This window comes from Aethalodelphis obliquidens, unplaced genomic scaffold (assembly GCF_003676395.1).
Source record: "Aethalodelphis obliquidens isolate GAN/ISIS:26980383/991018 unplaced genomic scaffold, ASM367639v1 scaffold22, whole genome shotgun sequence".
In the NCBI taxonomy this organism is placed as follows: Eukaryota; Metazoa; Chordata; class Mammalia; order Artiodactyla; family Delphinidae; genus Aethalodelphis; species Aethalodelphis obliquidens.
Window position 1 is genome coordinate 22,574,754 of NW_020837966.1, and position 13,682 is coordinate 22,588,435.

Here is a 13,682-nt window from a genome sequence, read left to right on the forward strand (position 1 = left end):
CAGGAATGCTCTCCAATAATCTACAAATGGTGATTATTTTACTTTCTTCTTTCCTGTGTTTGGATTATTAGTTTCTTTTTCATTTCCATTCATATCGCTGCATTATATAGACCAATGGAGGCATTTTTATGTTAAAGAGTAAATGTATTTTTTTATGGTCTCTTGGACTGAGAGTCAAGAGTGTTTATTCTAGTCGTTTTCTTACCACTAATGGCTGCACAGTTTTGGAAATACCATTTCATCTCTTGTATTATGCTTATGGCAATCTTACAGTACTTTGTGCCCTTGCACAACTATCATGATCTTGCTATGTGGCAGATTCTTTGAAAGGCACTATCTAAATCATCTTTTTCCATATATCACTTTACATAGTGCTTAGTATACAGTAGATATTTAAAAATATGTAATTTATCAGTTTCTTGAGTCTACATATGTGAGTACTTATTTGGTGCCACAACCAGAAACTATAGAAGACTCATGTAGATTATTGTCCAAATTATCACACCAGAGGGAGATTAAAAAATACTTAAGGGTTCAATGAAAATATAATAATGGGGGAAAGTTCATCATTTTAAATAGATGTGGTAAAGCTGGAGTGATTTTGCAGTATGGCATAGTGATTAAGAACATGGGCTCTGGGGCTTCCCTGGTGGTGCAGTGGTTGAGAGTCCGCCTGCCAATGCAGGAGACACGGGTTCGTGCCCCGGTCTGGGAGGATCCCACATGCCGCGGAGCGGCTGGGCCGCTGAGCCTGCGCGTCCGGAGCCTGTACTCCGCAACGGGAGAGGCCACAACAGTGAGAGGCCCGCGTACCGCAAAAAAAAAAAAAAGAACATGGGCTCTGGAGTTAAAAGGCTGTAGTTTGGATTCAAATCCCAGTTTGCCAGTTAGTGGCTCTAGGTCTAGGCAAGGTGTTTATTGTTGCTAGACCTTAATTTTCTCATGTATAATACATCATAATAATTACACCTACCTCAGAGAATTAAGTAAGTTGATAGCTCTGAATAATTAAGATAATATCTTGCAGACCACAAGCATACATAGAAGCAAAAAGAAGAGACAACATAACTTGAATGGTTAAGGCTGTGAAATTTGAGCCGTTGATATGCCTGTTTATTTCTTTAGTAAATGACACCTATGAGATTGGAGAACTAAATGATATCAACATTACAACTCCATCAAAGCCCAGCTGGCGTCTCTCAAACCTCAGTGCAACTACCAAGTACAAATTCTACTTGAGGGCTTGCACTTCAAAGGGCTGTGGAAGACCCATCACCGAGGAAAGCTCCACGTTAGGAGAAGGGAGTAAGTACAGGAGGTTTATGCGTGCTATGTTTTAAACTGCTCTGAAAGGGCTGCATCATGCTCGTCACTGTAAATTAGAAATGATTGTGATCTCAGTCTGTCTGACCTTCTGTTTTCCACTGACGTAGAGAATTTATCTTGTTTCGAAAGTTCACATTGCCTCAATGTATGAACTTCTACACATCAGTAATCAAACTATAGCCTTAGTGTATAGAAGGTCAGGAACTATAATTTTGCTTAATTAAAATAGGGGGATATAAGGTCAAAAAGTTACTCGTAAGATTAGTAGAGGGATATTTTTCTTGTGGAAATGTTTCCACACAGGAAAATATTTGCCTCTTGCACTGGTAGACATTCTGCAACGCTGATCAGCAACCCTGATCTAAGACATTTCACCTCCATGTCATGACTCATATATACATTGATTCATTTATCAATTTTAGTTTACTCTCTCCTGGTTGATGCCAAGTAACTAGCTTGAAATGGCTCATAAATCTCTGGTTTCATTTGTACAATTCTCCTAATGCAATTGCACTTTTTTTTTTTCCCCCCAACTCAGGCCATTTCCCTTCCCAAATTATTTCTCCAATTATGATTTTAGCGGTATTTTTACTAAGCTTTCTATGTTATCAACAGGGCATCAGGAGAGAAAATAAGAAGGTAGAACAAGAAAGGGAAATGGATTGGAGGAATGGATATACACACTAATAAGTTTAAAAAGAGGGCCTTGTGTAGAATTCAAGTCCATCAGATTTAGAGGGATATCTGAGGCAGGCAAAAGGAAATGGGAGATGGTAGGAAGGGAGATGGTAGGAAGGGAAATACAAATAAGTCATTTATGTGTCATTTATGTGTTCTTGATGCTTTCCCAATTTTTAGACTATGGAAAAAGAAAATAATAATGAAGAAAATTGAATTGTCTATCATTTATAAAAGATACATATGGAAATGTATTGAAGTTTGTGAATCAGTATAAAATCAATGGGTTTGTGTGAATGGTTATGCTGTGACCTTTATTGTCAGTTTGTTTCTTCCTCTCATTTTGTTCCTACTGTAGCTAAATAATGAAGAGCTTATGTTTTCCTCAGACTCCCTAAATACTCCAAACTCCCTTTTATGGGGAAAAAATATATATGTATATATTCAAAATGGTTTCTTCCCAAAAACCCACAAGTTATTCCCAAGGATGGATTAGACACCACGTGAAATGAAGAACTCATTTAGTTACTCCTAAGAGGTAGATTTAAAGATGGTGATTGAAAACTTTCTAGTAACTAAAAGGTTCTTCTTTCTCAAGAGTTCAAACGGATATCAAGTGTTCAACACAAAGAAAGTAAGTCAGAATAGTGGTAATGTAAACATGCAACTTTAGTATTTTCTAAATCAGAATTTAGGGCATGGAGAGGGCGGTTGTTTTTTAAGACCAAGACCATAGTCTGTGTCAGAAATGCTAATCCCATTCCTGCCAATTTGAAGCATGTAAGAAAAGAAATTCACAAAATTGCCTTACAATAGCTAGGCATTCTAGTATCTATGGAAATATTTGGAGAATTTGGGCTTGGTTGTGTTTATGTTTGACAAACTCTTTTCAGAGGGTAGAAAATGCTGTTTATGTGGTTTTATAAATGACGCTACATCTTTTCTGCAAATTAAAGATATAACTAATGTGCTTGAGTGTTTTACAGCAGATTTCTTCACTCATGTATTGTAATTTGAAAATGTTTCTTACTAGTATGTTTGTGCTCTTTTTCAGGATCCTGCATTTTCAGATACTGTCCCCTTCCCTAGTTGACACTGATTTTTCTTCTATAGGCCTATCTTGCCATATTTACAGGAAAGAAACTGTAATCTCCTTCTGCCACTCAATTTCAGCATGATCTTTGAGAAAAAGAGAGAAAAAATAATATACATATATATATACTTCTATTGAGGAAATCCATCTTGCTATCACTAAATTCTCTAAAAATGATAACTTCTGTGCAAATTGGAATTATTTCTGTGTATCTTTGTTCTCTTTGCATAGATGGCACATTTTAAGGTCATCTGGCATTAAATCAGAGAATGGGATTTGATACACAAGCATTTTTTTCCCCCATCATTTTCTGGTTGTCACTCTAACTGGGGGAAAAATGGAGTTAATCAGAAATATTCTTTTTTGTGTCATTACTGGTTTGAATAAAACCCTTGCTTTGCTCTATTTTTCAAAAGCTTGCGCTACTTAATATAACACTAAATTTCTGTTTTTCAAGGGCAAAATTAATTGTGTTTTGTTTCAATGATGCTCAATCTTGAAGGCTTTCTTCAGCTAATATAACTGGTCTTATTTTTCCCATGGTGCCATTTTTTAACGCTCCTTGTGTTATCAGTAACTATTTAATCAATTTTTACTCTGTGGTGAAAAGTTGTAACTAAATTTTAACGTGTGACACATTCTCACTTAAAACAGTGTAATGACTCCTAATATTCTCAACATGGAATATATTTCATTTTCAAATAACTTGTTAACATTTCTTGGTTTACATTTATTTAATTGAGTTAATTCTTAGCAAAAGTATGGATCAAAAGGAAAAATATTTTAGGTATTTTGTTATAGTATTAGACATTAAATGTATATTTTAATGACACTTGAGTCATATTTTTATCTGCTGATATTCTACAATTAATATATTGACATATTCACGTTTCTCTTGAAACGTGTAAATTTCTCACTTTGAAAATCTCAATGCATTTCATTTAAATGTACCTGTAAACCTGCACTTTTATGTAGCTTAAGTTCCTACGATTTTCAAATATTTAATATATGAGCATACTGTGATGCTATTCCACCAATATTTATGAAGACAACCAAAGCAAAAAGAAGTAATAATACAGAGTTAAGACTTTAATGCCATATGCTTTCACTTATAAGCCAAAATTGCCATATTCCGTCCCTGCTAGGTTTGTGAAAGTCCAAATTGCAACGGATGACATTGTATAGTTTTTTGAAGCCCGTGTTTGGTTTTAAACCATTCATATGACCAGGCGGATTTATAGTATCACTTCATTAATAAGTAAGTGCATCGTCTTTAAAGGACATGAATTCAGTTCATTTCATTTACTCCATATCAGCATATTAAAAAAGAAAATCTTGAAACGTTGCTTTTCTTGATCTTCTGATAATTCAGAAACTGAGGAAAAAAATGCTACAAAGGGCTCTCTTATTCATCTCAAATAACAATACTTTTTTACTTTTCATGTCCTACTTTTCAGTGATGACAATTCGTATGATTTAACTGTGTACGTTTCTTAGGTAAACGTGTCGGGAAGATATCAGAAGGAGTAAATCTTACTCAAAAGATTCACCCAGTAGAGACATTTGAGCCGGGAGCTGAACATATAGTTCGCCTATTGACTAAGAATTGGGTTGATAACAATAGCATTTTTGAAGATGTAATTGAGACAAGAGGGAGAGGTGAGAAATGAGACTCTGTTTGGAGCCATCTTAGACAATACATCTGTGTTCTGTAGATTATTTAATGTTACATACTTCCTATATTAAAGATAAAAATACGAAGTATGTTAGCTATAACAACAGTAGTTTCCATTTGTTTTGGCATAGCATTTTAAAATTGTCAAAACAAAAAATGTTTCATCAAGGTCCGAGTTATCCCTTATTGTTTTTACCAGAGTAGTTGCCTAAAAATGTCTGCTGCTAATTAACGTGTGTTAATAACAGAAACCCAAAAGTAAACCACAACCAAAACCCCAGCGTCTCCATAGCAACCTGCATGTAACCGAGGCAGCTTGTGCTTTTGCTTGCTTGCTGTTGCTGCTGTATTTAACTGCATCTGTCTCTACTGTCTGTCTTTGGTTTTCATCCACAGAATCAAACGCAATTTGAGAGGGCCCTTTCTAAAAAATGATTAAATGATTGATTTATCAGTATTCTCCCAATGAAATGTCCTTCGAATCACATTCCCTCTAGGGTCGTTCCAAGGAAAAAATAAAATTGATGCTATTTTGTATGTTTAAAAATGGTGTTTAATTTTCCCCAGAAGGACATAATTCCAAAGACCGTTTCTAGCGCTCAACGTGTGACTTCTCTTTGTACAACAGAATATGCTGGTTTATATGATGACATCTCCACGCAAGGCTGGTTTATTGGATTGATGTGTGCGATTGCTCTTCTCACCCTAATGTTGTTGACTGTTTGCTTTGTGAAGAGGAACAAAGGTGGAAAGTACTCAGGTAAAGTTGTTTCTTAATATGACTTTGAATTTTATTAAATTGTCTTTAATTTCTCGGGGGCTGTCTTCAGAGACATCTTTAATTTTTTTAATTACACATTTAAGTCAAATTGATATTAGAACATTAGGTGTACAGTATACTGAGAGGGGGAAAAATTCCTATATTAACTAACGGAAGGGAATACGTGGGGTCTAGAATATTATCTCTGGTTGGTTGCTTTCTTGTTTCTAGTATATAAAATAGGCTCTAGGGAGACATATAATACTTCCAAGCTTCTATTTTCTATCTGTAAAGTATCACAGATGTTGGTAAGACCTGTTACTAAGTCACACACATATATTTTAATGTCTAAAGAAGGACCCATTTATAGTACGCCTCTCTACACATTCATGACCCAGAGATGTTTTGCATTAGTCCATTCTAATAGTACTGGCTCTGCTAGTCAACTGTGTTACTTAAACTTAACCAGTGCTGGGAACGCACTTCTTATTACCATGACATATATCGGATACACTGCCTCTTGAATTAATTAATTATTAATATCTGGCTTGGCTTTAATTTCATTCAATTTCCAAATTTCGTTTGTCTTTTTCAGATATACATGTTCTGTTGTTACTATTATTATTTTTGCTTAGCATTCATGATGCTTTTACATAGGGGGAAAGATTTAGATCCCAGTGCTATTCGTTTGTTGATGTTCAGATCAGTGTGAAATTTTTTACTGGCTTACGATTCATCCAGCAAAATATTTTGGGGAGCCCATGATGTATACTGCACAATCAAACAAGAGAATAATTTCTAAATTGTCAAGTTACACAGAATTTATGCCACTATACATGTTTTTTCTTGTTTAGACTGAATTTGTTAGGAATTAGATTTTTAATGACTCATGAATGCTCTAAGTAATTTTAGAGAGAGAGAGCATTTCCTTTTGAGTGTCCCAACGAATTGTCATTTGTGAAATGTTGCCCTATCCCAATTCTGAAGAAGCTTCTTCAAATCGTGCCCAGAAAAGAAAAACAAGTCAGCATTTCATTTTCAGGACAACTAAGAGAAACTCCCAGGTCTCGGCAAGTAGTAGTAAAAGGTGCCATGAAGAAGGGTTTTAGTTTGAGTTTTCCTGGTAAAGTGAAGCAAGAGCCTCCTGGGCCTGTCTCCCACGATGCAGAATAAATCTAATTTATTCTGTGTCATTATAGACTTGAATATTCTGCTTACTGAGGCAGTTTGGAGTAAGAGAGAGAGAACCACCAAATGATTGACTTTTTCTTAATTCCCCTTAGTTTGTACACCACAACAAACCTGACTTTCACTGTCAACAGCACTGTTCAATATGTCTTTAAAAATTACTTGTATTAACTCCCCTCCCCCTTTTTTTCAGTAAAAGAAAAGGAAGATCTGCATCCAGACCCAGAAGTTCAGTCAGTGAAAGACGAAACCTTTGGTGAATACAGGTAAACATTACGCTCCACTGAAAAATGTAGCAGAGCACATATTCATCATCAGCTTACAAATAGAAAAAAGTGTTTGTTCTTAACGATTACAGGACTATATTTTAATACTCCTATAAAGAATAGTTTAAAAAGAAAACAAAGGGCCTTAAGTGGCCCAATCAAATTTCTCTGTGCTGAGGTGGGGATGTAACCGCTATCTAGGTAGCGTGTGTGCTAGGACACTTTTCTTGAAAGGTGTTATGCAGAGGACACTACTGTTATTTAGATTGAGTAGCTATAGATGGAGTAGCCAAAACAGCTTGTAGTCTCTCCTCACCGTGGCCATTGTGAACCCAGGTTGTATGGAGTTTACACCCATAAACATGTATCCTGTGCACCTACGGTGTGTACCTAAAAGGTGATTGAGTCACAGAGCATGTCCTCAAGATGAACCTAGTCTTCAGAGGAAAAAAGTATCAATGTAAATAACTGTAATTAATGAAAGAGAATAAGAGCGGAAAAGGGAGCAGCCATTTCTGCCTAAGAGAAGTTGTGGGAAGGGTCCATTCCAAAGGAGGAAAGGATGAAAAAGACTGCGTTACTCTTAACTACCAGAGCAAACTTATGAAGGTATAAAAGTGTGTCACACGTAGGAGAAATTGCAAGAAATCTGAAATGAGGTAGGTACCTCTTCTTTTCTTACCTGTTCTTTTCTAGGATGCCACTGTTTTCAGTCAGGTCCTCTGTATACTGCAGCCAAAGGAGCTGTTACAGTCTCCAGGCGTATATGGCCATTTGGCACACAAGACCAGCGTCCATATCAAATAATGGACTTGCTTGGCTCTGAGTGGCCTCACCCTGGATCATGACTAGAATCAGGGATGTGGAGTATTCTGATTAGCCATCCTGCGTTAACTGATGTACATCTGAGCCTCCTTCTAGGCTCTACTTTGCACTATACTTCTTCTTCTTCCTTCCATCTGAGGTAGTTTCCACGGAGAAGGAGCATTAAAGGCTGAAGGGAGAGAGACAAAAAGAAAACTTGGAATTATACAAATGTAGGAAATTGTGACTCAAATCCCACAAGGCAGGGATCACTGAGAGCCTATGGCAACTGTTGAAAATACTTTTGAAAGATAGATATTACTGGTTCGATTTTATGAGGAAAAAACGAAGACATGCCTTATTTAAAACCCATTCCCTCATATTTTGCTGCTGCTGTAAAAAGACGGGTACAATCGTCCCCTGCAAGCTTTCACCTGGCATCCTGTTAGTTAATACAGTTTCCATCATCTTTCTTTACGCAAAACTACATGTTTACCTGGAAAACTATGCAAGGAGACAGTTACACAAGGAGACAGTTACATAACGTGAATTCTCCTCTTTCCAGCTTCTGGTAAGAGTTGCTTCGCTATTTGTGGCCTGGTCCTTAAGGTAATGCCACGTTTTGTCTTTTTGTTTTCTTCGTATTTGCTTTTATAACTGTAGCAGCCCAGTTCGGGAGCCAGTCACTATATGAGAGTCAGGACAGTCTGGGTCACGCTGCTGTTGAAAACAACGCCATATATTTTTCTTTCTCAAGTTGCGTGTGCAACACAGATGGCTCGAGCCATCTTGGTCACTTGGGAGCACCGGCTGGTGAGCGAGTACTGAGGGGTCAGCACAGCAGAGGAAATGGAACATGGCAAACGGAGTACTGGCTGGAAAGTGACATATGTCACCTCTGCTCACTTTGGCCAAAGCAAGTCCCATGGCAATGCCTAACTCAGAGGGCAGTGAAGTATCATCCTGCCACGCTTCCAGCAGGCTGAGATATGGACCTATTGGATGACCAGCACCAGGGACTACCACATTCAAGTGCTAATAGCACAGCAATTATATTTTTCTCCCAAATTTTCCTTTTTTAGAATTTTATAAAATCTTCTAATTTGGTGTACAGCTTTCTAGTGTGATGGAAGTTGATATTAAAAAAAACCCCATCATCTAGAAATTAAGAAAACTATATCATTTTATAGACCTTGTACTAACTCAGACTTTTGTTGAATAGAATGCAAAGCATAAATGAATGTAGGATACTTGTAGTATTTCTGTTCTAAAAATGCCAGCTTTTTTTTTTTTTTTTTCTCATTTAACAAACCTGAGTTTAGAAACTCAAGAAAGTTCTTTGGTTACAAGAAACAGAATTTGATTGATTAACCTAAACAAGAGAGACATTTCTGGAGGGATTTGGAGGAACATGCAGGATCAAAGGTAAAGAAAGAAGACTGAGACTTGAGTTCGAGACGAGGGTTCCAGAAGTTCATGAAAGGGAAGGAAATAACATTTGTTCTCCATGTAATCAACAGATTGGATATCTGCATGTCTCAGTTTTAAAGGGAAGCAGGAGGGTCGTGAGTTTCTCAGTTACTCAGAACGACACAAATTTGGTAATGACGATTTAAACATTTCTTTGTGGAAGGGGTCATTCAGGATTTACCTGTCTCGTCTTCAGTGCTAATATGAATATCCAGAAAATGTAAAAGCCTGTTAGCACTTGTGCATGAGTCTTGCTTTACGTGAATACCTCACCTTAGATTTTGTCGAATTCTTCTTTTTTATTTGCTAGTGACAGCGATGAAAAACCTCTCAAAGGAAGCCTTCGCTCCCTTAACAGGGATATGCAGGCCACAGAAAGTGCCGACAGCTTAGTCGATTATGGAGAAGGTGACCACGGTCTATTCAGTGAGGATGGGTCATTTATTGGCGCCTATGCTGGATCGAAGGAGAAAGGATCGGTGGAAAGCAATGGAAGTTCTACAGCACCATTTCCACTCCGAGCGTAAACGCAGAGCATAGAAACCCATCAGCGGTGCACACCAACATTCCATCTGTATCTGCTTCAAGGGAGCAAGAACTTTTCCTCTAGGAAGAGAAACATTGTGGCAAAAGACTATCCAGAATTCCAACTTCCTGCAGTTGTGTTGAGAACAATAGCACTGCCTTGAAAAAGTAAAACACCTAGCACTACACGCCTGTGTTTTTTTTTTTTTTCCAGGTGCTCAAAATGTAGAACACAAAAGAAATCCTGTATTTAGATTCACCTCACCTGAATCCAAAGTATCCATCCAGTGAACTCCATATTTGCCTGGTTTTACTCTTCACTGTGTTTGCAGAGATGTTGCTACCTTGTGGGTTTTCTGTGTATGCACATGTGTATTCCGTCTCGGAGAACTGTCTTAGTGACTTCGCTTCCTGACAGGTTAAAAGATGGTAAGCAAACTGGTTATTTAAAATGTAAAGAGAATGAATGTCTTACTTAAACAGTTCGTGGAATATATACAGTCTAAATTTATTATTTAAAATTTGAGTAGTAGAAGTCTTAGGTGAACGATCAACTAGTATTTATTGAGCGCCTAACTCTTTGCCCAGAGACGGTCATGCTTAAACAGAATTCTACCTTTTTCAGTTTCAACGTGAATTTGTAATTTCTGTCACTCATCACATCTACAAAAAACATCTTTGTTTTTTGTGTTTTTGTGTTGGACTCAATTCAGCTGCAAAAGAAGCAGTGGTCAGGTTATCTTATGAAAGAACAGGCAGGAGGTGTCCGTGATGCTGTGGTCTAATAATTGGTATCTATTTAATAGCTCCATTTCTAAACTGACTGCCTGTACCTTTTCTCTATGTTTGTATAATGTTATGTTCCATATATTTCATGAATGCATTGTAAATATGATGTTAATATTTACACAATTTAAAATAGAGATTGTTTTATTTTGGAGTGAGAAAAAGAACATTAACAGGCATGTCTGTGCAGCTGGGGGATATAGTAATGCACCATGTTTCATCATTCCAAAGCTCCAACCAATCACATGAGGTTCCCAAACTGAAGACTTTGTACAAAGCATTTGGATTCTGTTCTTATGTGCTTTTCCCCACCATCTCAAAATAAAATATCATCATATAAATATTGAGGGGAATGTTTCAAAGTAAATTTTTGTTGTTGAGTGTGCTCCTACCCCAGCCCCCCAAAAGGAAAACTGTTTACAGTAGAAATTCCTATACATAGGTTTTGCCTGTATCACACTTTAAACATCTTGGGGTGGGGGGATAGTTTTCTATGTTCGCCTTCTGTCCAAGCCAGTACAAAGTCAGGGAATTTATTTCCTGGCACGTGAGCTACTAGTCCCTCTAAAATTATACATGGAAACGGTTTAGAAATACTATGAAGGACAGTGCATGCGTGTCTGTCAGTAAAATTCAGTGTGGAGCTTCTCATTTTATGGAAAACATTTTTAACCTTACCTCAACATTCTTCAGTGTATTTCTTAATTATGTTTAAGTGAAATGGACTCACAGATTTTATTTTTTGAACTGTACCCATCGGTGTATATTGTTAAACCCTTGACTTTGATGTATGTAGCCCGCTCTTTCTTGTGCACTAAAATGAGGGAGTGTGTATAATGGTCAATGCAATAATCCAATGCATGGACTATCTAATGATCGTTTTAAACCTTGTCTGTCCTCCAAAAGGGATAGGCGGCAAAAGAAGGTCTTATTTAAAACAATTCTTTGTGGGCTCAGGACTTGACCACACCCCTGAAGTAAGAATTCCCAAAGGGGGAAGGCACTACTGTGGGGCCTCACCCTCACTCTGAGGGTGCACGCACCCACCCATCCGGCCCCTTGAGCTTCATCCCCATCTAATTTTAAGGCACAACTTTTCTCAAGGAAGAATCATCATGTTTTGACTTACCTGGGAGGAATTTCGGGTACTCAGCTATCGATGAGGCCAAGGTTAGGACTTCTGAGTTTAGTCCCACTAGTATTCCACTTGTTCTTCTTTGTCATCAGCTAAACAAGGTTTTAACGGAATCCTGCAGGATGGACATAATCTCAGAAGTGCATTAGGATTAGATTTATTATCAATTTAATTACCTTTAAGTTAGAAGGAAACACAAATCATGAAATGTTTGCTTTTCCTAGATCGTAGAGTTCTCCATTAACTGCGTGAGTAAGAAGGATGTTCCTGCTCATATTTTCTGAACGGCCAAAACTTAGGGACTTGAAAAATGAGATTGCTTTCACACTGCCTTTTGCTATCACTCTCTATTACCTTTTCTCAATAGCATGTGGTTTCTACCGGGAAGCTTCACAGAAGGAATAGGTCCATGACTAACTTTCTCTAGTCTCCTGGCAATAGGATTTCAATGTAATAGGTTGTATATAATCTCAAGGCCTGTTGGTGGGGATCAGTTCCTAGACAGCTGTCCAAGGGCTGGGAAAATCCAAGTTCTCTTCCTGGTTCCAGCACTGATTTTGTACATAAACCGTAGGCAAGTTGCTTGACCCGTTTGCTTCAAACTCTCTCAAGTGCTAATGATTCTCTGTTACCTTCTCTCCATCACAGGGTGTTCTTTTTTATGAAGAAAGATTTGAACATGATAAAAGCTAAGATGCCTTCTAACTTCATAAACCTATAATCTAATGATATGTCGAAAATCACCCCCCACATACCAACTCAACTTGTTTCCTGTGAACACATAAATATATTTTTATAGAAAACCAAATCTGCAGGAACGCACTCTACTGTTCCATGAGCAGTATGATTTGCACATGCCATCAAAAATTATTAATCCGAAGATAATTAAGCAGGGTCTTTGCTATACAAAAGGGTTTTTCACGAATTTTGCAGGTGTATTTATAAGAAAATGTGAATTTGGGGGATTTATTCTGTTGGTGTAAAGGCATCTGATATTTTAGATGTATCCATGTTTATAAAAGTGTAAAGCACAATGAAATTATGCTGGAATTCTCAAATAATATTTTTCCTACTTTATATTCATGGAAGAGATGAGCTCAAGAGAGAACAAAAATGAAAAATGTTGGTGTGATTTTCTAAGCGTTTAAAGCATAATTGCCAATTGAAACCCTAAAAATGTTTACATGTCATTAAGATATGAGTCTTGTAACAATTTTACATTGATTATAAAGGGATTGGGTTTGTAATCTGTGGTCGTATCTATCCCAGTGTGCCCATAGTGAAATAAGTAGGGTTGAGCCAAAGCTTTCTTTATATCTTAAATTGTTTGATTACAACCCCAAACAGGTAAAAGGTATGTAGAAACTGGTTTCCCTGATTTTCTGTTGGCTTAGGTTAATATTCATAGTAGAACTTGCTTAAAATGTGTTTGTATTGTAGGTGGTGTCTGTATTACACTTATGGATATGTTTGGTTTAAAAAATATTTTCAGTATACAAGAAATTCAACTTTCCAAATAAACATTCGCCTTCATGTACTCTAAAATCGTTTGTATGCTTTTCTACCCAGATACGAACAATCAGAATTTACATATCAACCTTAACTTCAGTTGCCTCTGATCCTGGGATATCTATAAATGAAGTATAAATTAGTAGAGCGTAAATGAGGGATGAATAAAGGATTTTGATCTGAATGACTATATTTACAAATAGACCATCTAACATCATGCACGTCTACAAACAAATATGCCAATAAACTCTCTGTTTATGATAATGTAAAATTAAGATGAATGTATATTCATCTGATTGCTTTTAGAACACTGTAGAACTTTTGCTTTGCAAGAAAACATCCAATATGCTATACTTTCAAATAAGGATGGGGCACAGCCTGTGGCTCAGCAGACAATCTGTGGACAACTGTGAGTTTATAAGTGTTTTAATTGTACTAAGCAGTTTACATACAGTATATATTTTTTA

The 13,682-nt window shown here is 37.0% G+C and overlaps 1 protein-coding gene across 5 annotated transcripts in view; it reads left to right on the top strand.

Annotated features, from left to right (window-relative positions):
* The window catches only part of CHL1 (cell adhesion molecule L1 like), a 199,673-nt gene extending 186,422 nt beyond the window's left edge, over positions 1-13,251 (top strand). For 3 of the 5 annotated variants that reach the window (XM_027121418.1, XM_027121417.1, XM_027121419.1), the window contains 5 exons: positions 1,126-1,305; positions 4,595-4,756; positions 5,401-5,532; positions 6,914-6,986; positions 9,571-13,251. In XM_027121418.1, the coding sequence (XP_026977219.1) occupies positions 1,126-1,305; positions 4,595-4,756; positions 5,401-5,532; positions 6,914-6,986; positions 9,571-9,787 (764 nt within the window). In that variant the 3' untranslated portion in view covers positions 9,788-13,251. The remainder of the gene's footprint in view (positions 1-1,125; positions 1,306-4,594; positions 4,757-5,400; positions 5,533-6,913; positions 6,987-9,570) is intronic. The other 2 variants (XM_027121420.1, XM_027121421.1) reach the window with 1 other exon arrangement.
* Positions 13,252-13,682: the final 431 nt, after the last annotated feature.